This window comes from Ammospiza nelsoni, chromosome 1, assembly GCF_027579445.1.
Source record: "Ammospiza nelsoni isolate bAmmNel1 chromosome 1, bAmmNel1.pri, whole genome shotgun sequence".
In the NCBI taxonomy this organism is placed as follows: Eukaryota; Metazoa; Chordata; class Aves; order Passeriformes; family Passerellidae; genus Ammospiza; species Ammospiza nelsoni.
Genome location: NC_080633.1, coordinates 10,848,046 through 10,872,815, shown reverse-complemented (window position 1 = coordinate 10,872,815; position 24,770 = coordinate 10,848,046). Strand labels below are relative to the sequence as shown.

The 24,770-nt window shown below is 39.2% G+C and overlaps 1 protein-coding gene across 2 annotated transcripts in view; it reads left to right on the top strand.

The window, feature by feature from the left end:
- The window catches only part of DIP2C (disco interacting protein 2 homolog C), a 313,009-nt gene that overhangs the window by 228,296 nt on the left and 59,943 nt on the right, over positions 1-24,770 (top strand). For both annotated transcript variants that reach the window (XM_059471165.1, XM_059471173.1), the window contains 14 exons: positions 2,104-2,227; positions 2,826-2,935; positions 4,283-4,385; positions 4,766-4,830; positions 6,616-6,709; positions 6,827-6,946; positions 7,791-7,905; positions 11,726-11,865; positions 13,418-13,554; positions 15,738-15,946; positions 16,745-16,859; positions 21,203-21,404; positions 23,432-23,541; positions 24,363-24,443. In XM_059471165.1, coding sequence (XP_059327148.1) covers positions 2,104-2,227; positions 2,826-2,935; positions 4,283-4,385; positions 4,766-4,830; positions 6,616-6,709; positions 6,827-6,946; positions 7,791-7,905; positions 11,726-11,865; positions 13,418-13,554; positions 15,738-15,946; positions 16,745-16,859; positions 21,203-21,404; positions 23,432-23,541; positions 24,363-24,443 — 1,725 coding nt within the window. The remainder of the gene's footprint in view (positions 1-2,103; positions 2,228-2,825; positions 2,936-4,282; positions 4,386-4,765; positions 4,831-6,615; positions 6,710-6,826; positions 6,947-7,790; positions 7,906-11,725; positions 11,866-13,417; positions 13,555-15,737; positions 15,947-16,744; positions 16,860-21,202; positions 21,405-23,431; positions 23,542-24,362; positions 24,444-24,770) is intronic.

Here is a 24,770-nt window from a genome sequence, read left to right as displayed (position 1 = left end):
AACATGCTCCCCAAAGTGTTGGCCACAGAGACACCAATATTATTCTCTGTTCACAGAATACTCTCATTGTCTTTGATATGGGCAAAGATGATACACAAGCTTAAGTTTAAAAAGCTCTGCTGAAAAAATGCCTTTTAGTTTTTTTTCCTGGTTTTATAAACATTCTGGCTATAGTAAACAAAAGCAAATACAAAAATTCTGGATAGGAGGAGTTATATAGCATAGACTATGACAGATCAGTTAATTGTCTCACATTGCTTGTTCAGCTATCAAAGTTCTGATAATTGTTGCCATATACATATTTTGAGGTGGTATGGAAAAATAAGCTTTTGCTTTTCCTTTGTTCTCATTTCTTCTCCATTTTAGATGGTTTTATTTGACTACATAAAAATTGCATTAAGAATTAGTCAGGCTCTGGGGCTTTCTTTCCATCATACAATTTTGCTTTGAATAAATCAATAGATTAAATCAAGATTAATGTTCCATATTTCTGGTTGTTTCCATTGTTGAGTGTGCTTTATAGTTGATTTGAAAGATAGTTTAATTTGATCTTTTGAATCTCTTTAGGTGGTTTTCAGTAGAAAAATTCTGTGTAGAAAGGGTCAATATTTCTATGTGCATTTACATGTAGGGCTTTGCTCAGTTGAAGAGCTTGTTGGAGAGATGTAAAGTTCATAAAAGAGTAATGACAAGGCACTATACATAAAGCAGATGTAATGCTGTAGAAGCACAGCATCTCCTCAAGAGCAACTATGGCCTAGACTGGGAAATCATTACATGACTTCTTAATCTCACTGCTTCTATCCCCTTGATGAAAGTAAAATGTAATGAGCTTACTCTAATGGGCACTTGGCTGTATGTGGTGCTCCTGAAATGTGCCTGTAACTGCTCAATGAAATGGTTATTGACAAATCAGGTTAGATCAGCATAAACAGGGAAAGCCCCACCACTCTACACCCATCATAACATCTTAATGGTTGAAAGCTTTCTCCAGGTGGAAGCATCTGTAATCCATATTATTTCCTAGAATTATCACAAAATCACAGAACGTTTGAGGTTGGCAGAAATGTGTGGAGGTGACCTAGCCCAGCTTCCCTGCTCAAACAGGGTGCCCAGGACTATATCCACGGTAGCTTTTGGATATCTCCAAGTATGGAAACACTACAACCTCTATGGGTGCTTTGTGGCAGTCATCCTCCCAGTAAAAAGGCATTTCCTGATTGTCAGAGGGAACCTCCTCTGTTTTGGTTTGTGTCCATTGCCTCTGGTCCTGTCTCTGGGCAAAGAAAGAAAAGAACCTGGCTCCATCTCCTGCACAGCCTCCCTTCAGGTGTTTGTGCACATTGACTGGATCCCTCCCTAAGCATTCTTTTCTCAAGGCTGAGCAGTCCCAGCTCTCACTCTTCCCTCAAAGGAGAGATGCTCCAGTCCCTTAATTATCATAGTGGCCCTTTGCTGACTCTCTCCAGTAGCTCTGTGTCCTCCTGGAAGCCCAGAAGTGGTGCCAGCCCTGGGGATGTGCCTCAGTGGTGCTGGGGGGGAGGATGCCCTCCCTCAGCCTGCTGGCAGTGCTCTGCCTCACATACCTCAGGATTCCATTTGCCTTCCTGTGCACACTGCTGGTTCACACTCAGCTTGCTGCCCACCAGGACCCCCAGGCTCTTCACAAAAAGCTGTTCTCCAGACCATTCTGGGACAGGGGTTTGTTCCTCCACAGGTGCAGGACTTTGGATTTGCCTTTGGTGAACTTTATGAGGGCCCTGTCTGGCAATTTCTCCAGGGGTCCCTCTGGATGGAATAACCCTCTGTCAGATCAGGCATTCCTCCCAGCCACTTGCTATTTCTGAAGAGATGCAAGAGCAGATGCCATCTGATGGCTTCCACTGTAAATTTATGATTTATGCTGCTACAGACAAGAGGATACCTAGCTTGTGGAATTCCTTTGTCAATGTACAGATGAGTTTTGACAGTCACCTAAAAGGAAATCAATTTAAAGCAAAGAGACCTCAAGATAATTTTCCTCTCAAGATAATGTGCCCAAGAACAAAAGTGCTTTCAGCCTGTAATCACTTCTAATCAATTCTGTATTTTGTCATCTCTTAGGATGCAGGAAGTCAACAAATAGGCTTTTTGCTTGGAAGCTGTGGAGTTACTGTGGCCTTGACCAGCGATGCATGCCATAAAGGACTGCCTAAGAGCCCCACAGGGGAGATACCACAGTTTAAAGGTAACCTAGCCCTAGTTTATCATGGCTCTCACTGGTCATTTACTACAACAAACTGCTCTTGTTTAGTGGCTGTGGGTGAGGGTCAGGCTGTGGTGAAACCCTTGCCACAGGAGCAGCTGGGACACTGCTGTCCTGGTGTGTCACTGTGGCTGTGCCAGCTTCATAGATGGAGGGCAGCACCAGTGCTCCCAGTCCAGTCTTCTGCTGGCTCAGCCAGGCTGCTGAGATCACCTGTAACCACAAAAATTCAACCAGCAGACTTAGGACTGTAGTAGATGAGAAGTGTGCATAGGATTCACTCTTTCAGTGAGGTGTAGGGACAGTAACTTCTGATGGGGAGTGTTAATGAAACTGCTGGGGCCCAAAACCAGCTTGAACTGCCCAGCCATTCCCTCAAGGACTGGTTAAAAACACCTCAGTAGCTGTGTTAGAAAAGCAGATTTGCAAAATCTTTCCCATACTACACTGAGATTCAAAGGAAGCAATGTTTAGGTAAGGGTGACCAAACTTTTCAAGAATAAAACTCTGGCAGGGAAGGCTTTTGTCTTGTCTTATCCAACAGAAACTCAATGAAAGCTGGCTTTTGTTTGTACCTCAGGCTGGCCAAAGCTGCTGTGGTTTGTCACTGAGTCTAAACACCTCTCCAAGCCACCTCGTGACTGGTTCCCACACATCAAGGATGCCAACAATGACACAGCTTACATTGAGGTGAGTTAATGAAGATGCATCTTCTCCTCAAATCATTACATGTGGCACTCTGGATTAGGTAAACATCATTATTCATTCAGGAGTCACAGAAGCAAAGAACATCCTGCTTTAGCTTGTTAATAAGTAATGTTTTTTTAATAAATTCAACCAATACTGATTTCAGAAAAGTCAATGGAATGTTAAATTGTTTTCTGGGTGTTTCTAACATTAACATTTTTATGTGGCTGCTGCAGTGTTATATTACATTTGCCTTGAGCAATCTTGGTTCTGTTCAGTGTGGGCTTGCCCACTAGCCTTGAATGGACAGATGACAAAGTTCTCAGTGAAGCTTCACTTCTCATATCCCAATCTTCAGGCTCTTTGAAAAAGAAAGAATTTCTTGTTCAAACACTTGCCTGTCACTTACTGCTTTATGAGTCACACTCCCAACAACAGAACAGCATCAGGAAGGCAAAGTTAGCAATGCTGCGGAATTTAATTTTCCTCCTTTTTTTTTTCCCCATAATTTTCTCTCCCTTCTACATAGACTCAAATGCTTGGAATTCAGTTGTGGTAATATTGAATTTAAATTATTCTTCAAGGGACTAAGTGCAAGTGAATGGAGCAAAGGTGTTTCCTGTCTTTGTGCAATCAGGACACTGGCCTAGAGAAGCAGAGATGTCTTCACTCTCAATCTTGCTGATTATCTTCATCATGGAGAAAGACAAGTGTTTAATTTATTATCTGCCCCTGACAGTTCTGAGACACTTACATAAAGTTACAAAAATTATTTCAATAATCACCAATGGCCTCCCACCTCTTTTCTGCTGCTTTTTCATGAGTCTCACATTCTCCTGATCAAAGAGCTTGTGTCTTTCAGGCTGTATACTTATAGATTATTATCACAGCACCCAGCAAGGATTCTGCAGTCAGCTCTTATCACATGCCTTATAAAAGGCAGAAGGGAGAAGCTGGGGTTTAGTGGTTGGCCTATAAAATCTAACATGTAAACACTGAACAGACTGAACTAGGTTATTCTCTGCTAAATCTAGCCAGTCCATTAGTCACTGACATGATCAGAATTGTTAGAGTTATGTTTCCATAATGCTTGTTTTGAAACAACACATGAATTTCAGATACCAAAACTGGGAATCTTCAGTCAAAAGAGAAAGCCTAGCTGAAAAAAAAAAATTGCCTTTTAAACAAAAAAAATGCCTCCAAAACTCCCCAGTACTGCTGCCTTCTTAAAATAGAGTCATTGGATGTGTCCATCATTCATCTGCAGAGGAAACACTTTAAACATTGCTATTAAATAATGGAATTATGGCAATTCTTTCACACTGACTTTCCTTGCTTATTTCTTTTTAGTACAAAACATGTAAAGATGGAAGTGTGCTTGGGGTAACTGTGACAAGGATTGCACTGCTGACACACTGCCAAGCTCTGACCCAGGCATGTGGATACACAGAAGGTATGGAGTGTGCTCATCATCCTCAAAACATGTGTTCATCATCACTGTACATCATCCTTAAAATCAAGTGGGGATTGTCATTTATTTTTCATCAATCTCCTATATTATGTTTTAAACAGCTCAGCGCCAAAAGCTTCTAGATTTAAAAACATGATTTTTTTTTCATTTGTTTCAGGAAATATGTTCATGTTTAAAATATCTATAGGAGAGGTACAAAAAATGTCTTAACCAATATAAATCCTGCAGTGGAGATTTACTTTGAAAGTTGACATTTGAGGTCATCAGTCATGTTATATTGAAGCTTCCTTCCTTTGAGTGGGTTTGCCTTGGGTCAATGCCATGTTCTAAAAAATAAATTCTGCTTTGTTTTTGTTGGACAGCTGAAACAATTGTGAATGTACTAGATTTCAAGAAGGATGTTGGTTTATGGCATGGAATTCTTACAGTAAGTATGTTTTTTATTCTCTCTGAGTATTTGAAAATAAACTAACCTAATATGCTTAGTGCTGTCACAAACTGGGATGTCCTACAGTTTCTTCTAATACAATTTTTTCTGCTTTGAAAGCAAAAGAAATGTCATTTAAACCCATGATCTTTTCCTAGTGCATTTGCCTGTAATGAGCATGGTAAAGATGTCAGTGTATTTCTATGTATCATGCCAAGTACTGTGATCCCATTCTTATCCTGTTATCTCACCAATACGTGATTTTGAGATCAAACTTTATAGCAGAAACAAATCAAATTAGTACTTTCCCCTGTAGGGATATGATCCAGTGGCACAGTTCTATTGCCCCTGACTAGCTTCCCTGTCAGAACACCCACCAAAAGATGTTTTTGCTAACATTAGGTATTCCCAGTACTTTAAATTCCATTAATTTTCTACTTGATGTTGGAATGTCTTCCTCAATTGACATGGGAGACAATTGACATATTTTGGAGGATTGCTCTTAAGGTGCTGTTGCAATCAGTGACTGACAAATTGTTTACTATTCACTGATCATTTTAAGAACAGATGTCAAGTCTTGAAGGGTCATTGTTTAGGGGTCCCATGATTTTGGGGGTCCCCAGGATTCCCAGTGATCTGATATGTTTTTACCATGCAGTGTTACTCTGTTCTCACTATCAAAGTGCAGCAATAACATTTCTGAATCAGAAATGATTAGGCTTAACACCCATAAGTATCTCATGTTAAAAACCATCTTTATCACTGGCTGAAAGCAAATGTCTAATAGAGCTGTCCTGTGCCTTCCTTTGCCATTTATCTTGTTCTGAACTTCATTTTTTTTCAGTACTTGCCTGTTTTTCTGTACCTATGCTTGTGCCAGACTGAAAGGATAACTATCTTTTGCAGCTCTCCAAGTGTTTAGATGACTAATCCACTGGGACACTTAACCTTTCTTAAACCTAGGTTTTCCAAAACAAATACTGTATTTAACCTGAGCCACTATGAGGGGAAGCGTGTTGCCCTGAGGAGATATTTCTAAATGCTAACAGAAGTAAAGCAGCAGCTCATTTACAGGATGTGTATTTGACACTGGGAAATCACTGATGCAATTGATGGGCTCAGACTGAGAGATCAGCTGTGGGTTTGTCATTGGTTTCACTCAGCTGAATTTTCTAAACTTCCTGGAACTTTTCATGACCTTGTTGAAAATACTGGAATTAGCTCACCTGGAGAGAGACTAAAATCTCCTTCATTAATTTTCTTTTAAAATGAATTGATTTCTGCTTAGTCTAGGATTTCAATTTCTTTGTTTCCTGTCTTTTAAATAGTTTGTGCTCCACTACCATTGGTAGCTTTTAGTCTTCCCAGAGATGGATTCCCAAAGACAGATGTCTTGCTGCTTTTGTCCTTTTTAGTACAGTGTTCATATATATGGCAGTTTATCAGGCTTAGGGATAATATTTAACTACATAGCAAACATGTAGACATTCTTCACCCATTTTTTAAAAATTTTTTTTTCTATTTAGAGTGAACCTCTTTGAGTATGAATAGAAAGAATATGTTTTTTTTCAGTACTGCATAAAAGTTACAATCTGATTAGTATAAATCCTTAATCCTTAATTAAAGCATTGGAAAATGGGTGTCTGTTTTATCTTCATGTTGGTAGCTAGATAGGAAAAGATGAATGCCAGAACAAAGTGATTTGCATAGATGCCCCTGCCCATAACACAATATGAGTAGTTGCCACATTTTTTGTATCAAACCCTTTTATCTTTTTGATTTCAGAGTGTCATGAACATGATGCATGTCATCAGTATTCCATACTCCTTAATGAAAGTGAATCCTCTCTCATGGATACAAAAAGTCTGTCAATACAAAGGTAAGGAACAAGAATACACAAAACTTTGCTTGATAGTCAAAATCAAAAGTGCAAATTGAAAACCCAGCTGCCTAGCTCTTCTATGGTGTGTTAGTAATTTTCTCATTGCTGTTGCAGCAAAAGTGGCCTGTGTGAAGTCCAGAGACATGCACTGGGCCTTGGTGGCACACCGGGACCAGAGGGACATCAACCTGTCCTCGCTGCGGATGCTGATAGTGGCTGATGGAGCCAACCCATGTAAGCTCTGCTGCTGCATGCAGGACACAGCAGAAAGGGGGTTCTTCTCTCTTGCACTTACAGCTTCAATTTTCACCCCTCTTAGCTCTTTATGCAGTTTGTCTACTACAAACAGTGTGACATTTGTGGAAAAAGTAATCTATCTGGGATTCTTTTCAAAGTATATTTTTCTTTAGCTCATCCTGGGACAAACTTGATATTCCATATAATGTAAGTCGCAGTAAATCTAGTTTTGTTTAACATCACAGTCATTTATAAAGACTGAACCTATAAAAGTTAAAGCAATGAAGACCTTAAGCTATAGAAAGGATCAGAACATTTCCTCTGAACAACAGTTCTCAGCTGCAGAAGTAACTGAGAATTTTAGGGGAACACTTAAGCTACTCTAAAGAAACACATCTGAATAATTTCATGGCAATTAACAGCATGAGCTGTTTCTCTGTATTATTTAAGATACCAGCATAGAGGTGTTCTGCTTGTTTGTAGTAGTTTGTTTGGAATTTATGAATTAAATCCTTTCTTTCCCTTATCCTAAAAAAGAACACTGCAATGAAATTGATACTGTAAATCTAGCAGTAATGGCTTTTCTGTGTAAGCATAATGTAAAGATTTCATGTTTAAAAATTAGTCTGTATTCCCTGTACACATATACACAACTGCTTATACATACATATATATATATAGTTGTAGCAGCTATGATGTATTTCCCAGTGAACAAGGATCCTTCTAAAATTATTTTTCCTGAAAAGCCGATATATTAAACAGTAAATTTGCAGGTTGAATAGCATCACTTCAGAAATCAAATTAGTTTTCTCTCTGATTATATTTTTTTCCTTTACCCCAGGGTCCATTTCTTCCTGTGATGCATTTCTCAATGTCTTCCAAAGTAAAGGTCTAAGGCAGGAGGTCATTTGTCCCTGTGCTAGTTCACCAGAAGCTCTCACTGTGGCTATACGAAGGTATGTGTTACACCAGTGAAAACAGACCCACTGAATGTGTATATCTGGTAATTTGAAAAAAAAATAAATATTAATCTGCATATTTAAGTTCTGTATGATATTCATAGTTTGCAATGTGTTTATGTCCAAGGAAGACATACAAGAATAATTTTTAGAGTAATGATTTAACTTCAGAATGCTTTATGGCTCCCATTGCTGTAATTTTATCTCATTTTAAATTAAATAAGTTGAAATGCAAAAGGAAATTCTGTAAATAAAAATGTAAAAATGCCACCGTAAGCATAAAATCAATTAAAATGAGAGAATTAAGTGGAATTGCCATTGAGGAAAACCATATTCTTAAGTATTCTGTTTAGAGAGAATTATGAACTTCTGCAGGCTGCTTTTGGCTGACAGGCACTTTTTAACCATTCACAGACTCTCAGTAATCATCTGGAAAAGCTCTTTGAGTCTGAGGGATTTGTGACTAGAAATAAAGTAGATGAATTCCACTAAAACTGCTAAATGCTACTAGAACTGTTAAGTGTTATGTACTACAATCACAGTGTTGTTCAGGTTGGAAAAGACCTTTAAGATCATTGAATCCAACCATTGACCCAGTGCTGCAAAGCCTTCACTGAACTGTGTCCCTGAGTGCCACTTCCACCCATCTTCTAAATACCCAAGGATGGTGTCTCAGCCTCTTCCCTGGGCAGCCTGTTCCAGTGCTTCTTCCTTTGGGTGAAGAAATTTTTCCTAAAATCCAATCTAAACCTCCCCGGCACAACTTGAGGCCATTTCCTCTTTTTCTGTCACTTGTTACTTGGGAAAAAGACTACCTGGCTACAGCCCCCTTCCAGGCTACAACCTTCCTTATCACTTAGGATATATATAGGATATATATAGGATGTCACTTAGGAAGTGATAAGGTCCCCTCTGAGCCTCCTTTCCTCCAGGCTGAGCCTCCCAGCACCCTCAGCCTCTCATTAGACTTTACTCCAGCAGCAGTATCCTGTCAGGAGGGCTGTAGCACACAGCCAGTGGTGTAAGTATTGTCTGTTTTGGCAGAGTTTTCCAAAAAGTCTACATTGAACAGTAGGCACTTTGTTTTTAAGTTCATGTTTCTGCAGCCAATTATAATTGCTTCATGTTAGAACATGCAATATAAACGTGTAAAGCACTAAAATAGCATTAAATAAAATACTTCCTGCCACAAATTCCTAAATCCACCATCCAAGTGAAATTTAACTAGATTTTCAATTAGCTTTCCAAGAGAACATTTACAGGAGGAAGGACATGAGGCCAAGAGTGTGGTTGATTTTCAGCCACCTCATTATTAGTTTAGAACATCTGAAAGCAATCCATCAGGAGCTTACCCTGCCCAGGTTAGTTGTGTTTCTGTGAACCATGGGATTTCAGAGAGCCCTTCACTCAGCTCCACCTGCCTCTCTCACCTTCATACCAGAAGTACCAAGTGTCTTTCCCTTAGATGTGTTTCCCCGCCATTGCCTGTGCAGGCCTTTGCTTCCTTGCAATGAACTCTTGTCTGTAAGTTCAGAGAGGAAGTGAATGGGCAGCAGACATCTCTTGTACGGAGCAGGTTTTTAATTTCCTGGGCCGACCCTGGAAAATTTGGCTCAAATCACAGTTTAGGAATTGGGAAAACTTCATGATGGCGTGACTGGTGTGCCCTTTCTAGACATAAGCTCTGTGTCTGTAGCTCTCTGAAGCACTAAAACTTCATTTCCAAATTAACTAGCATTGAGATCTTACAAAAAAAAATTATTAACACATAGCATTGTGGATAATTCAGAATAAAAAAATAGGCATTTTATCTTCAGTTCGTGACTGTGTAATTACAGAGCAGTTCTTACTGCACTGAGTGTTACAGAACACATCTCCTTTTATTTGAACTCTGTTTAATGGTAGGATAATGCTAGATGAACTTGGGAGATGTAGTATTTTTCATTTTGTTCAAGCCATCTCCGCTGACAGTAAAGTCATTATCATACAATTTCCAACGAGTTATGCTGAAGTATGCATTAAAATGACTCCCTGCAGAGCAGAGATCCAGAGAGCTCCCTGTTAATGCTCTGACTCTTTCAAAATCTATGGTGTATTTTTACTGAACTTCCTGCAAGGAAGAGTAACAAAACCAGTTCTCAGTTGAAATAACCTTATAGTTTAGAAAAAGACAGTAATAGGCTAGAGGTGCTTCAGCCTTAGTGCTGAATCACAAAGCCTAATATTCAAAGGGATGTGTCATGCAAATAATTCATTTGATTTCCCTTAGGTTTACTGCATATTAGTCTGAACATTTGCTTAAGGGAATGCAAAAGTATAAGGACAGGTTTTTTTCCCTTTTAAATGGCTGGCAAAAAGCAGTGGTCAAATAGATTTTATCTGTAAATGGTGGGAGGAGCTGTTCTCAAAATGCTTTGTGTGATAAGGAGTGCAAGAAAATGGATGTGATGAAATTCCAGATGGCCTCTGGTTCTGGAAGTCTGTGAGGAGCCTGCAGGAGACCTTTCTTCTCATCAGCACAAAATGTGTTTTGGGGAGCAGGGATGAGGGAAAGTTGATAAATAATGTCACTGAAAGTTCCTTTTACATGATGGGAGTGTTATTTATCACAGGTGCTTGTTTACTAGTGCCATTTGTTATGCTCTAATGCAATTTCAAGCACGCTCACATCCTTCTTTGTTGACAATGTCACTTGAGAAATATGGCTCGTAAAACCTATTAATTGAAATTTATAGAGCCCATCAGGGCAAGGCTTACATGAGCAGGACTGGCTGAGGCCCATCTAGTATTTCAAGCACAGTAGAGGAGAAATGTCACATCAAAGGACATTATCTGTTAAAAAATAGTTGTGTTTTGATGGAGTATTTGGGAAAAACGTAGAATTCTGAGCTAAATATTGACTGATTTATCCATCCTGAAAAGAGCTGGAGTCTGCTCTTCATGGATGCATAACCTGAACTCAAATCAGCACCATGTCACCTTCCAGTCTTGCATTTTAAAATGCAGGACAGTGCAAGAGTCCCTCCAGACATGGAAAGCTCTGACACATCCCCTGCCTTGGTAACTTGCATACACCAACACTCATTTACTCAAGGCACACTCTCCATAGGTATTATTGTATCCACTGGTGCAGCAGGTGGTTTTATACTGAAACAAGCTGACAGGCATCTTGTGCTGATGCTGTGGAATTTTACAGCAAGGAATCCGAGCAAACTGAGGTGTTACCGAGAGGCTGCATCCACATTTTGACCATGACTGATGAAGGCATAATTTGTTTTAATTTTCGTGTGGTAAATTAGAATAGGAAGGATTCAATTATAGGCACTAAAATGAAGATGGTCAAGTCCTTGTGTCTTCCACAGATACTTGATAGTAAATCTATGCCAGGTTGCCCCAAAATAGATAACATATAGAAATTATCAAGTTATTTACTAATCAGTTCCAAATATTTATTGTGCAGTTTCCTTCCACATCATCTGCATCATCTTTCAGTATTTTAAAAATTAGGTAACAGCTCTTTACTTGGGTGGTAAGGCAATCTTTATAAATTTTTCTGAAAATTAAATACAGGCCATTTTGGGTAAATGTTAGGGGCTACTTGCATCTTAGCAGCCCCATATACATGGGTGGGTACTGAATGAAGGATGTAATTACTCAGAAATTACTGAAAAACAGAATTTTATTGGGCCTAACAAGGGAGGCAGGAAGGAGGAATTTTAAACCTTTGAAACAGAGTAGTATGTGCCATAGCAGTGCATTAAGCACAAGGAAATGTTTGCACCTGATGGTGCACTGATGCTCTGACCTGTGCTTGCAGGCCGACAGATGACAGCAACCAGCCCCCGGGGAGAGGAGTGCTGTCCATGCACGGCCTCACCTACGGCGTGATTCGAGTGGACTCTGAGGAAAAGCTCTCTGTCCTGACTGTCCAGGATGTTGGCTTAGTGATGCCAGGAGGTGAGGAACTTCCTTTGAAACTTATGATCCATCAATGTAAGTAATTGGCAGTAGAAGGTTGCAGCTGTACGTACAAGCTTTGGGACTACAAGCTTTGGGACTACAACCTCCTTTAAAAAATTTTAATCCAAAACTTCATGGTTTGGAAATCCCAAGATTTCTTGTCTGCATTGACCTCAGTCTATCTGTGCTTGCATTAGCAGCATGTATTAAATAACCTGCCACCACATCTGTTCCTAAGCTGTGAGGTGTTGGTAGAGAAAATAAGGAAGTTAAAGTACTGTGGCTATAAATATCCGTAAGTCCAACCAGGACAAAAGGTTTCAGCAGGGAAAATTTTCATAACCTGTGCTAACGATCTATAAAATTGCTATCTGAAAGCTTGCAGAATGTTTTTCCAAAGGTCTTGTGCTATCACCCAGCTACTAGATAGAGGAGGTATGACTGAAAAGTTCATGTTGATAAATTTAAACTGAAACCAGTGCTTCTGAAGTGGAAGATAACACTTTTCATAAGGCAGCTACATTTTAAATTAGATGCTATGAGTACTAGAAAAGGCTAATACTGTATTTTTTGTAAGAGAATGCTTGTTATGGACCAAAGCAATAAAACATAATGATGCATCTTACAAAATTTCAGTTGAACAATGTAAAATAAAGGAAGATATGATTGGTTGTTGTTTAATAGTTTTCATACAAGATATTATAATAGATGTGCCATCTTGCACTTCATATTATGTTCTGATAAATTTAATGACAGTTCTTGCTCCTGTTTATCCTCTGAGTGAAAGATTTTGTACCCTTGCACTTAAAAGATATATTGATTCCTTTCTACATCCCTGATCATCATATTCTCTTTGCAATTACAAAATCTACCAATGCTGTACTCCAACTCCAGAGATGACAGCTAAAGCAGCCTTCCTGATTCTTGTTCAAATGGTTGACATAAAATAGTGCTTCTTTCTCAGACAGTGCTTTCTATTCCCTCCTGTTTAGCTCCTGCTGTCTCTGCCAGCCTGTAACACCAGACAGAGGGAGTCTGAGCTCTGATAGATTCTCAGTGAAACAGCCCTATTAGTCTGCTGGAATATCTTGCACTTTCATGTGGTGTTACTTGCTACTTTCTGAGAGGTGGATTTCCTGGTTGTCTGCCTCCCTGGCTGTATAGTAATTATCAAGGTTAGGGTATTTCATTTTGCACTGACTGAGGCAGATCTGGTTTTCAGTATGCAAAGCTGGGAACACAATCACATTTCACAGCAATATTAGAGATGAACTGCAGTTTCAGGGAGCAAGACAAATAGGTATTGTTATCAATGTAAAGACTCAGTTTACATAAAGATCCTTGCATTATTTATATAAATATAATTCATAATAGAAAACCTCTTGATAACATTGAACACCATAATATTTAAGAAACTGATTGTTAGGCATTAGTCTGCATGTAATTCATTTGTTTATGTCATCTCCACCATGATGTCTTTCCCACAGCACTTATGTTGTTCTGTGGTTCATTTTATAATATTTTTTAAATTCCTTTCTTCTCCCTCTAGCTATAATGTGTTCAGTGAAGCCAGATGGAATTCCTCAGCTCTGTAAAACAGATGAAATAGGAGAACTTTGTGTATGTGCTATTGCAACAGGTACATCATATTATGGACTCTCGGGCATGACCAAAAATACTTTTGAGGTAAGATGACAAAAAGTGCTATATAAAATCCTTTCTTTTGAACTTTTTCTGTTTCAAGGTGATATTTGATATGAATATTGATATTAACAGTATAAGAATAGCAATAATAATCAATGTTTGTGGCTTGGAACCTATATTCTGGCCAGATAATCTGTACTGAAGCCCATTTCATTAAGTGCAATAGTAGATCTTTATGTGAGTTTAGCTCTGAAGAGCTTTTACTTCAATGTTCAAATAAGATACTGGGAGCTGAAAAAAATCTGAAAGAAAGGAGTAAGAAAGACCAAGTTCAAAAGGTAATATTGTATAAGTCTGTGTGCAGAATTTGATTATTGCAAACAGTAAGAAAGCTGCTTGGTATCTCTGGAAAGCGCTTTTCAACATTTCCGCAGCACTTTCAGCATTAAGGCTTCTATTTATACAGAATCCTGACAGATGTAGTCTTCAAGAGATGTATCTGAAGAGCAGAGAAACCTTTTCTTGATTAGTCCCCATCTGCTTTTGTTTGAATTGCATTAGGTGAAAGCCTTTTGGCTTTTAGGGATCTGTTTTCTGACTCAGTGCACACAGCTGTATTGATAGCTCTGTAGTACCTGCTCGCTTGTTAGCATTAACTTCTGCTGAAGACAGTGTGTAAGGCTGAAGAAATTAGAGAAAAAGTGAAAAAAAATATTTTTAAGATACAATTCTTTCTTGTTTAATATTTATGGTAGAAATTAACACTAATTCATTTAGGTTTCCCTTTAAAAACTCTCTGTTTTTACCACTTTTATGTGGTAAAAACTTTTATGTGTAAAGACTTATGTGACTAATATCTCCTGCAAAATGCAGAGTTAAATGTTGTAAACACTGCACATTATATAATTAATGGAGACAAGTAGATATGATTCTACATCCTACTGCTGAAGTCAGGAATCCTACTATGCTATTGTGATCTGAAATTTGTTGACAGCTGATTTTAATGCTGCAAATACAATTGGCAATACCCAGTGTGGGTGATAATCCTGGATTTTACATACTTCAGGGTAGAAAGGTACTTCTGTTCATTTTGTAGTACTTGCTGTAATTGTGATATCATTCATAATTCATAAACGTCAGCAGTTTAACAGCATATTTAGACTGATTTAGGCTTATTCCTAATGCTAAGCAAATAAACTGCCATTGAGTGAGCAGGACCATTCTATTTTAAAGTTAAGCATGATTTTAAGTGTTCTCTCAAAGTGGATCTCTGTTCTGTTTTACTGCTTAATTCATGTTGCAGGTATTAGAGTGTCAAAGAGTTTTGTGTTCCTGTAATGAATTATGGCCAAGGATGTATAAGCATTGAATCTGTTCAGTAAGAGTCACCCATGGGCATCTGGCAGCAGAATTTGACCTTTCTTTTTAGATGAGCCTTCAAGAACACTATGCAGGCATGATCTTCTACTTGCCATTGTCTTTTTGCCTTTAGACTATTTAAGTTTAAAGAAATGACTGCAGGAAAGTGTGGTTGCGTCAAAATGCAGCTCACATGCCAAAAGGATAACACTGTGCTCATTAGGGTAGAACAGCCATAGGAGACTGTCTGTGGAAGTCATGTATGTCTGGTGTTCAGGCATTTAGAGAGGTGCTCTGCAGGGCTGTATTTTCACTTCCTGGTGTGCTACAGAAGACATTATCACTCGTATTCTGGGAACTTAATTGACCTTAAATAAAAATGTGGTCAGCTGAAAGAATCATTAATGTGCTGTACCTTAAAATAGCTTCACTTCTAGCCTGCCTATTTCTTAAACTGTGCTGGAAATGGGTATGTGGTATTGAAAAAACCTCTATTGAAATGTTCATGAGTTAAGCTCTCAGTTAACCTATACACAGCTCCTTCGGTTGGCAGTCTGCTCAGCATGGGTTTTTATTTAGCACTGTTGATGTTGATTTGTTTATTTTTTAAGGTCATAAATGATTTACAGGCTCACAGTTACAGAAAATGTGTATTGTAAACAGAGTGGGATTGAATTTGCTGGAACTCAGGTACACACGAGTGTAGGAGTTTCCTGACACTCCCTTTGTGGTCAGTGAAGGATAAAGAGCATCACCAGTGACCTATTTACTTTGTTTCAGAACAACCATCTGAAAGAAAATGCCTGAAATACTTTGCAGCCTGATGTCTGTGTATAGGACTGAAAACCCATGTTTCTGTTTTGCAGGTGTTTCCTATGACCAGTTCTGGTGGCCCTATCACTGAATATCCTTTTATAAGGACTGGACTTCTAGGCTTTATAGGACCAGGTGGACTGGTCTTTGTTATTGGCAAAATGGATGGTTTGATGGTTGTCAGTGGAAGAAGACATAATGCTGATGACATTGTAGCAACAGCACTGGCTGTGGAACCCATGAAATTTGTCTACAGGGGGAGGTTTGATCCTTTCTTTCTTTCTTTATATTATGTAGAAATCTTTATTTGACTTAGATGAAGTGTAAATGATCCAGATGCTTTCAGAAAGCAATGCCTGATGTGCATTGTGGTTTCCCTCCAGTTCTGTTCATATTGCCTGAACCAGGAAGCCCAAGGCCATGTTGAGGCAATGTTTGGATACCAAGGCCTTGAAACTGTGGTTACTGAAATTTCCAGTTGAACAGCTGTTAATTCTGAGGGTGTTGGCTCAACAGGAGCCTTTCTGTGTGCACTGAACATTTCCAATATGCCTTACACTGAAGTTTTTGAATGTGAAAGGAGTTCTTTGTGTGACCTTCCTCATGTGCTGAAGCTGAGCAGGAGACATCCAAAACTTCTGAAGAGCTTCATGCAATAGCACGTGCTCACACTCCATCACATGCCAGAGCTCTCACAAAATGATGTTGCAATTACCATCTTCTGAGATGGGGCCAAGGAAGGTGCTTATGCTGACTGTTATATAACATCTTAGCAGCAGCCTTGGTGTGACCCAAATGTAGTGCTTTTCTTCTTCCAAGAATGTTCACTTCTCAATCCTGCTCTGACATTCTGCTTGTATATACATGACTGTTGAACAAAGCTTGATGTTTCAACTCTAGAACTTATCTAAAACTTTTTTTTAGCTTATTCCTTATAAATATATTAATAATTGACACACCAGGAGTCTAACTAATAAGTAAAGAAATCAGAGTTGTAGGAGGTTAATGCAGAAGTTTTTCCCTCTGTCCTGGCACTAAATACTCTTCTCTCCTCCTATAGAATAGCAGTGTTTTCTGTGAGTGTGCTGCATGATGAAAGGATAGTGATTGTTGCTGAGCAAAGGCCAGACTCCACAGAAGAAGACAGCTTTCAGTGGATGAGTCGAGTTCTCCAGGTAATGCTCTATATGTATGTTTGGAAGCTATTTTTTTTTCCTTACTTTATATTCTTTTTATTGATCTTTCAGACCCCTAAGGTAACTAACATTTGTCTTTGAGTAGTTGTGAATCCACCTTCAGTTGCACTTGCTCTTAATGAGCACAAAATGAGATTCTTCTGAGTGACAGTTCCTATCTGGGCTGCACACACCCAGGGAGTGATCCTTTTCCTAATCAAAATGCTATCAGAAAACTGGAATGCATTGAAGTAAATAATAGGATGAGAGAGTAGCATGTGGTTTATAAGGATATAGTCATTCTTTACTTCAAAAGGGGATTGAATGAATGCATGAATGAATGAATGCATTATATACTCTTACTGTCAAAAGCTACCAGAGTCTGTTAACTGCTCACAGTTATAAGCATGGTACAGAGTTGGCCTCATCCAGATTTATTTTCTGTGACAGGTGAGAGACAATTATGTGTTTCCAGTGTATCATGTTGGTAGCTAAAATAAACTGAATGAAACTCAACCTAAAAATCCCAATTTCCCTCCAGTGAAATGAAGGAAAGTGATTGATTAGTGATTGATTAGATTGATTAGCTCAGATCTAGGTATCTACAGTGGGGTTATCTTTTCAGAGGGATACCTCTTCCAGTGAATCCCATTGCAGCAGTCTGGCAATTCAATACTTTGCTCAGGGTTTTTTTTTTTTCAACTCTAATGTCCACACACAGAAATAGATACTTTAGACAGGGTCATATTCCATCTCTGTGGTTAATCCAATTCAGACTCAAAAGCAATAGATTTAATGGAGATGTAGTCAGACTAAGTCTGTTTGTTGCTGCCTTGTGAAGTGGTCTCAGCTCTGTCTACAGTTGGTCTCCAGTTACTCCTACCTCCCTTTCCTACCTTCCTTCGTGTCCTTCTGCAAGGACTCTTCTCAGTAAATATATTCCAGGCATATTTTTTCCTTTCCCTAAGAGCCAGAGAAAAAGATCCCACACAATTCAGAGATGTTTTTATTCATCATTGCATTTTACTGAATAAGAAAGGGAATCTATCTACTGTATCCTTCAAGAAACTGAACAAATAAGCTTTTATCCATCTCAAGACAGGCTCATCTGCTCTCTTGATTCAAAAGACAGCTACATTTCATACAGTTAGAGGCATCTCATATTCACAGTAGATCTAAATTATTACCAAGAAAAGATAGAACCTCTAGCTTGCCATCACCCAAAAGCCTTTGAAACACCAAATAGCACCTAGGGCAGCTATTGTAGAAGAAGAGGCTTTGGATTGCCCACACTTTTGTCAAGTAGCAGACTCCTAAAGGGGTTGAAACTCTGGACTCAACACTTTCCCTCTTTTGTCAGCAAAGCATCTTTGTGAATTTTACAGACCTAATGTCTTACACAATCATAGCCAGTAGAGTTCTGCACTGAAAGCTGCAGGAATCCTGTGTCCCAGTACTGCTGCCAAGAGTCAGCCCTGTTATTCTGAGTCTGATCAAGCCCTAGCAGTGTCTGAGAATATCAGGCCATGTATCAAAGTGCACACATGTGTGGCTGCTTTCATCACCCATGTGTGCAGCCTGCAGCTCTGGCATGCACCACTATGTGAACAAGAAGTTTCTGTTTCCACCACAGCTGAGAGCAGAGATGAAGGACAGAAGCCAGGAACATGTGAGATGTTTTGTGCCTCTTCCCAATCAGAGTTTTAATGGCAGATGTCAGGAAGTGGTAACCAGCTGTGTCTGAATCATCTGCTGGTGAGGCACAGCATAACAGTATTACAGCCTGGGCCATGGCTCTCAGTGAAGTCCATGGTAACAAACTCTAGCAAATTGCTACTTGATTTTAATGCTATTTGTGAGTTGTCTGACTCTCTGTGAGTGCTGCCCTGTGCCAGCCCTGCCCTGCACTGCCTGCTGTTGCTGTGCTTTGCTGTCTCTTCCCTGCAGTTGGGCTGTCTCAATTTGCCAAACCAGTTTTTCCAGCGCTTTGCATATATTCTGGCTCTCCTGACCCATCCTGCCCCTTGGCAGGGAGCTGAAGGATGGTAGAGCTGCTAAACCTGTGGGACTGTGCTGGACTGCATCTGTGGCCTTTAGCAGAGGGATGGTGGGGAGGGAGTCCTCAGGCTGGGGATGGAGTTTCTTGAGAGTAGAAGGGTGAAGATCCCAGATCTCCCAGCAGTTCAGTCAGATAGATCCTAGATGCTCATCTGGAAGGGTGGAGATCCCAGATCACCCAGCAGTTCAGTCAGATAGATCCTAGATGCTCATCTGCTGCAGACTGATGTGACCCTTCAGGCAGGGCTGTGGTCCCTGTATGGCAGACTGCATGTCAGTTTTACCAGTGCCAGGATTGACAGGACTAGGGAAAGCCAGGAGATCTACTGCAGCACTGGAGAGTGTTTACCCAGAGCATTGTGTCAGAACAAGATGTTTTCTCAGCCCAAACAACACAGCAGTCTGGACTCTCCACAAGTTTGGGTATACTTTGTCCATTTTCACAATGAAAGAGAGGGACAGAGATTTCAGATACTGTTTGATTCTGGCTGGACAGAGTAATTTCAAAAACCAAGCTATCTATCTCATCAAGAGCCATAAATTCAGCAGTATTAAAATTGACTGGTACTCTTCTCCCTCAAAATTTTAAGGCTCAGTTCACAGTTGTCATCTTTGTGACAAAGTCATTTCCTGTTTCACTAATGTGCCCAACTCAAAGGTGTGAAAGGTGACAGATTTGAATGACCCACGATATTTATGTGGCATTGTGTAGCAGATTTATCTCTCAGAGACAGTTCAGAAGTTACTGGGGAATCACTGCATGAACTCCTCACCCTACCACAGCTGGGTATTGCTTTCTATTCACCACCTGTAGGAGCCACAGAGTTTTATCTTTGAGTAAAAATGGTAACTTGCCCTGTGATGGTTTTCCTTCAAGCTGATGTCAGTTGAAGATCCCATGATTTATCACTGCTTTTCAGAACCTACAAATAACATTATGATTAGTAGGTTCTGATGGTTTCTGCCAGAAACATGACATGTTATATGTTGCCTGCCATAAATATTTCACTATTGCTGATCCTTTGGATGGTGTCTGTAGACCAGCAACAAGGGCTTCCAATTCTGCTGTGAGAGCTACTACTGCTAAAATTCCAATATTTTTAAATGACTCACCATTTTATTATTCTTTCTTATGAGATTGTGCAATCACATAAATAAGAAATGGAGCAAACAGAAGCCAAAAGTGAAGCATTGCTTAATCTGTAGCAGTGATCAGTAATTTACTGGTCTACACTTTAGTACATACATAACTGTGATTATCTAATTCTCAGAGTATAGATTGTATCTTCAAGGCAGCACACATATCAATTCACTTTTCTCACAGTTTAAAATTAAAAAGGAAGATAAGTAAATTATATTTTTGAACATTTGACTACTCATTAGAGATTCTATTTGTAATTTGATTCTCAGTTTGTGTAAATGCTTGAAGTTGGTGTTCTAACACAATGAAGTTGGCTTTCTAACACACTTGCTGCAATTTTTGTTACCATTATAAGGAAAATAAATCCTTTAAATCTGTAGGGAATTAAAATCTATGAGCATGGATATTCATGTTTAACTCAATAAATTACATAGATACTGTATGCTACAGTTTTCTTGAAAGTGATGTAGTATAATTACATATCAGGCAGTGAACATGGTTGCTATACAATTCAGAGATGCTTCTTTTTCAGGTTTTTGTCCAACCAAATTTTTTCCAAGTGGATAGTTTCATAGTTTTCCCTTATATATTTTCCATTCCTGCCTGAAAATCTTTTACACTGTGATCAGGGAATAAAACAGTTATTACCTTATAAAAAAATTTAAAATACTCACAAGCTGCATACATCATTAGTTATAGGAGTTATTTGAAATTTTGCCCTGCTCAGAAGGATGGACTGGATATTGAGTTGATAGGAATCCTTTGAACTTTAGCTCTAAGAAGTGCACAGCTTAAAAGCAATTTCATGTGGTCTGACAGCCCATCTTTGTAAAAAATCTCCAGGATATCTGCTACTAATGTGTGCTTAAGAGAGATAACAAGGAAGCATTTCCTAATAGATTTGTGGGCATTTATCACCAGGTTTTTGGTCGCTTTTTTATCTGCTGGAATGAGTGTAACAACATTTCTGTCCACCTGTTCCCAATGAAAAGAACCTCCTTATCACTGACATAGCTGAAGTGTCTTTCCATTGCCAGTTAATTATTAGGGCTGGTTTATGCAGTAATTCAGAGCAACACATGCTTATTAGAGTCATGAAAAATTATCCTTTCATTAAAATCGACTTCCTGTGTGCTTTTTTTAGGCAATTGACAGCATTCATCAAGTGGGAGTCTACTGCCTAGCACTTGTCCCAGCAAACACACTTCCCAAGACACCCCTGGGAGGGATTCACCTGTCAGAAACCAAGCAGCTCTTCCTGGAGGGATCTCTGCATCCCTGTAACGTGCTGATGTGTCCCCACACCTGCGTAACAAACCTGCCCAAACCAAGGCAAAAGCAACCAGGTAAGAGCAGTGGGGGCCAAGGGACTGTGACTTTGTGCTGTGTGCTTGTGGCACTGTAAGGGAGTGAAACCAAGTAATTGCTGATACAGGGGAGAATCAGCTTCATCAGCTTTCCTCTTCAATATTCTGTGTGTGTGTGTCAAGGACATCATTGGTGCTGCCAGGAGCTAGAAGCACCTTCACAGAGAGTGCAAGGAAAAAGGCCAATTCAATAAAGATGACATTTTTATCATTCTACAAGGTGCTGCTGAGACCACACCTGGAGTTCTTCCTAAATTCCTCCTCAGTTTAAAGAGGATGGAGACCAAACCAGAGAAACATAAAGTATTGGATTATTATGAAGGCTAAGTTTGTTAACTAGAACCAGACAGGAAGAGGACTGTTGTCACTAAATAACAGTGTTGGAAGAGCAAATACTTCAAAACTTGTCACGAATAAATTAAAGGAAAGAATGAGTGGTTTAATTCCCCACCTGTGTGTGGGGATTCTGTATTATCTTACAGCAGGTTATTAGAGGAAAAACCATAACTAGTTTTAAGATGGTTCTTCAGAAGTTCTGCCTCTTCATGAAGAATGTTGGATGAAATGGTACAGCAAGGGACTGTCTCAGGAGACCAAGAAAGTCCTTATAGCCTGCTGAAATCCAGTCACTGGTTATTTGTGCCCAATGTACAAGTAAATTCTAACAAATTTTTGCCTTTGAATCCAATTGCAGGTTTTAGTACTCAGATTCATTTCAAGGAGCTCTGGATGTGTGGCCTCAGGCTTAAGACTTGGACTCAGCTACATTAGACTAAGTGTTGGTTATTTTCCACTTTGAAAAACACCTTGGAATTAGAAGTGGGTTTGCTCTCTGGATATGGATATGCTCTTGAATATGGAGACTATCCCTCATTAATTCAGTGCAAATTTGCCTAAACCATCATCTTTTTTTAAAACCTTTGGACAAATGTTTCAGAATCAATAATCTTAATCATAATCTTGGTTTGTGGATACTGAGAGTGTCAGAGGTTAACAGTGAATTGCACTAAGTTAATGAAAGCAATGAGGTTTTTTACTGCCTTGGTATTTCCTTATTGCTGCACCACAGAGTAATTGCTGAACTAGAATCAACGGAGATCATTACAGATATGTTATGTATACATTAAATATTGCTATATTAATAATAATATTTAATGCCAGGAGCACAGAAACAAAACTGATAGTTTCACATTCTCCCATGTTGTGTTGTTGTGACATACCCAGAGGGGTTTTAATACTTTTATAATGTTAAAGCAGTGTAGTCTGTAGGTGCTTTTGATTATACATTATCTAGTTACTTATACCAGAAACAATCACTTGGACACCATAGGCTAGAAGTAGAGCCTGGTATGAATTGCAGTTGATCAGTAATCCATGCTGGAGAAACAGAAAACAAATGCCAACATGAGCTTAAATGGTATCTGTAAGACAGGTATTGTCCCCTAATGGCAGCAACAAAACATCAGTGAAATTCACCTCATGGAGGAGTGTCAGCCACAGCATCTTATTTTCTTCTGAAGTTACTCAACTTCACTCTCAATCTTATTCTAGAGGGCTTATATATTTTATCATAGGCACCATCTGCCTTCCTAATCCCTGTCACTTTGTGTCCGTAGCATTACAGAAGTCCTAATGCAGATGCAACTTAGCCCAGGCTACAGAAGAGGGAAATAGGAATGTTGTCACTCTGGACTGAGGCACTTGAATGGATGTGCCCACAGTATGAGCTAAATTTTCCAGATTATTTCTATCAAGGCAGACAAGATTTGTCTCTGGCTGTTGAGAGCCCATGCTAAATTACAGCTGTTTGGAGAGGATGAATCCAGTCCTATGTATCTTCCAACCACTTCTGGTTTCTAACCAAAGTTTATGTCAACAGAAATGTGCTCAAATTTTGGTTTTGTGGATGGCAGTGAGGAGAACATCATGTAATGAAAAAGAAATCACATTTTCATCCACAAGCAAAGGATTTTTATTGTGCTTGGTGCATTTCTGCTTTATTCTAGAAATTGGCCCTGCCTCTGTGATGGTGGGGAACTTGGTCTCTGGAAAAAGAATTGCACAGGCCAGTGGCAGAGATTTGGGGCAAATAGAAGATAATGACCAGGCCAGAAAGGTAAGCCAAACTTTTCTGTTGCAGCTTATATTTAACATCATATAGTTAACTTCATCCATATATATAATCATATAGTTGACATCAGGACACTTAGCAGTTCAGAGATATGATGGATATGATGATGATGATGATGATGATGATGATGATTATTATTATTATTATTATTACTACTACTACTACAAATTTGTTGATGGCTTCTTTTTAATTAAAACATAGATTTAATATGGCTTCTTTACAGATAAATATTAAATAGGATGAGAAGTCACTGCATTTAATTTTTATGGATTTTTTTGAAATAAGTTTGCATGGGACAGCAGAGAAAATGTGGTGGAAGGTGTTCATGGGGCTTCTACCAGAAATAACCCTCTATTACATAATTTTTACCAGCTCAAGTGGAATCCAGAGAATTTTGTTAACATATAAGGTCCTGACCTTATTTGTTGTTATTTTAATCCTGGAAAATTAAGTTGAAATTCAGCTCTTTTGGGGGCTTATATGAACAATTAAATTAGTAAGTTCTAAGCTGTATAAGTACTTATGCATTTAAGTGAGAAAAAGAAAAGCAGCTAAAGAATTAAATAGCGCTTAAATTCAGAGGGATCAGTAAGAACTTTTATTGCTTTGGAAGTTATGCCGGAATATGTCATAATCCCAGCAGTGGCTTCACTTCCAGAGAGGTGGCTGCTACCATGCAAAAGCACCTTCTTATAAATGTGTGACAACAAGAGAATTAACTCCTGTTTGGTGCTTTGGGGTTTGTGACCTGATTTTAAAGCCAAGAAGCTGTTTGGTGTTGTGACTGTCCCTCTGCTTTCTTGCAGTTCCTGTTCCTGTCAGAAGTGTTGCAGTGGAGAGCCCAGACCACCCCTGACCACGTGCTCTACACCCTGCTCAACTGCAGGGTAAGGGTCTCACCCATGGCTCTGACCCTGGCAAGGGCACTCTGGGGTTTCAGCACCACCTGAATGGGACCTTTCTCTTCCTATTTCCGCCAATACTCAGCTGTTATATTTAATATTCACTGAGACAGAAATCATCATTGTCAGTTGTCAAGATACAGTTTGCTTTTGTATCAGTGTGCCTTACACATTTCTCATTCCTTTTTCCACCACATACATGTTGTGTGTGAGCTGACACTGCAAATCTGTTTCAATGCTGTTGAATCTGTTTCAGATCTGTCCCTGTGTGAATAACAATGTTTAATACTGCTCACCATCCTGATTTCCAAT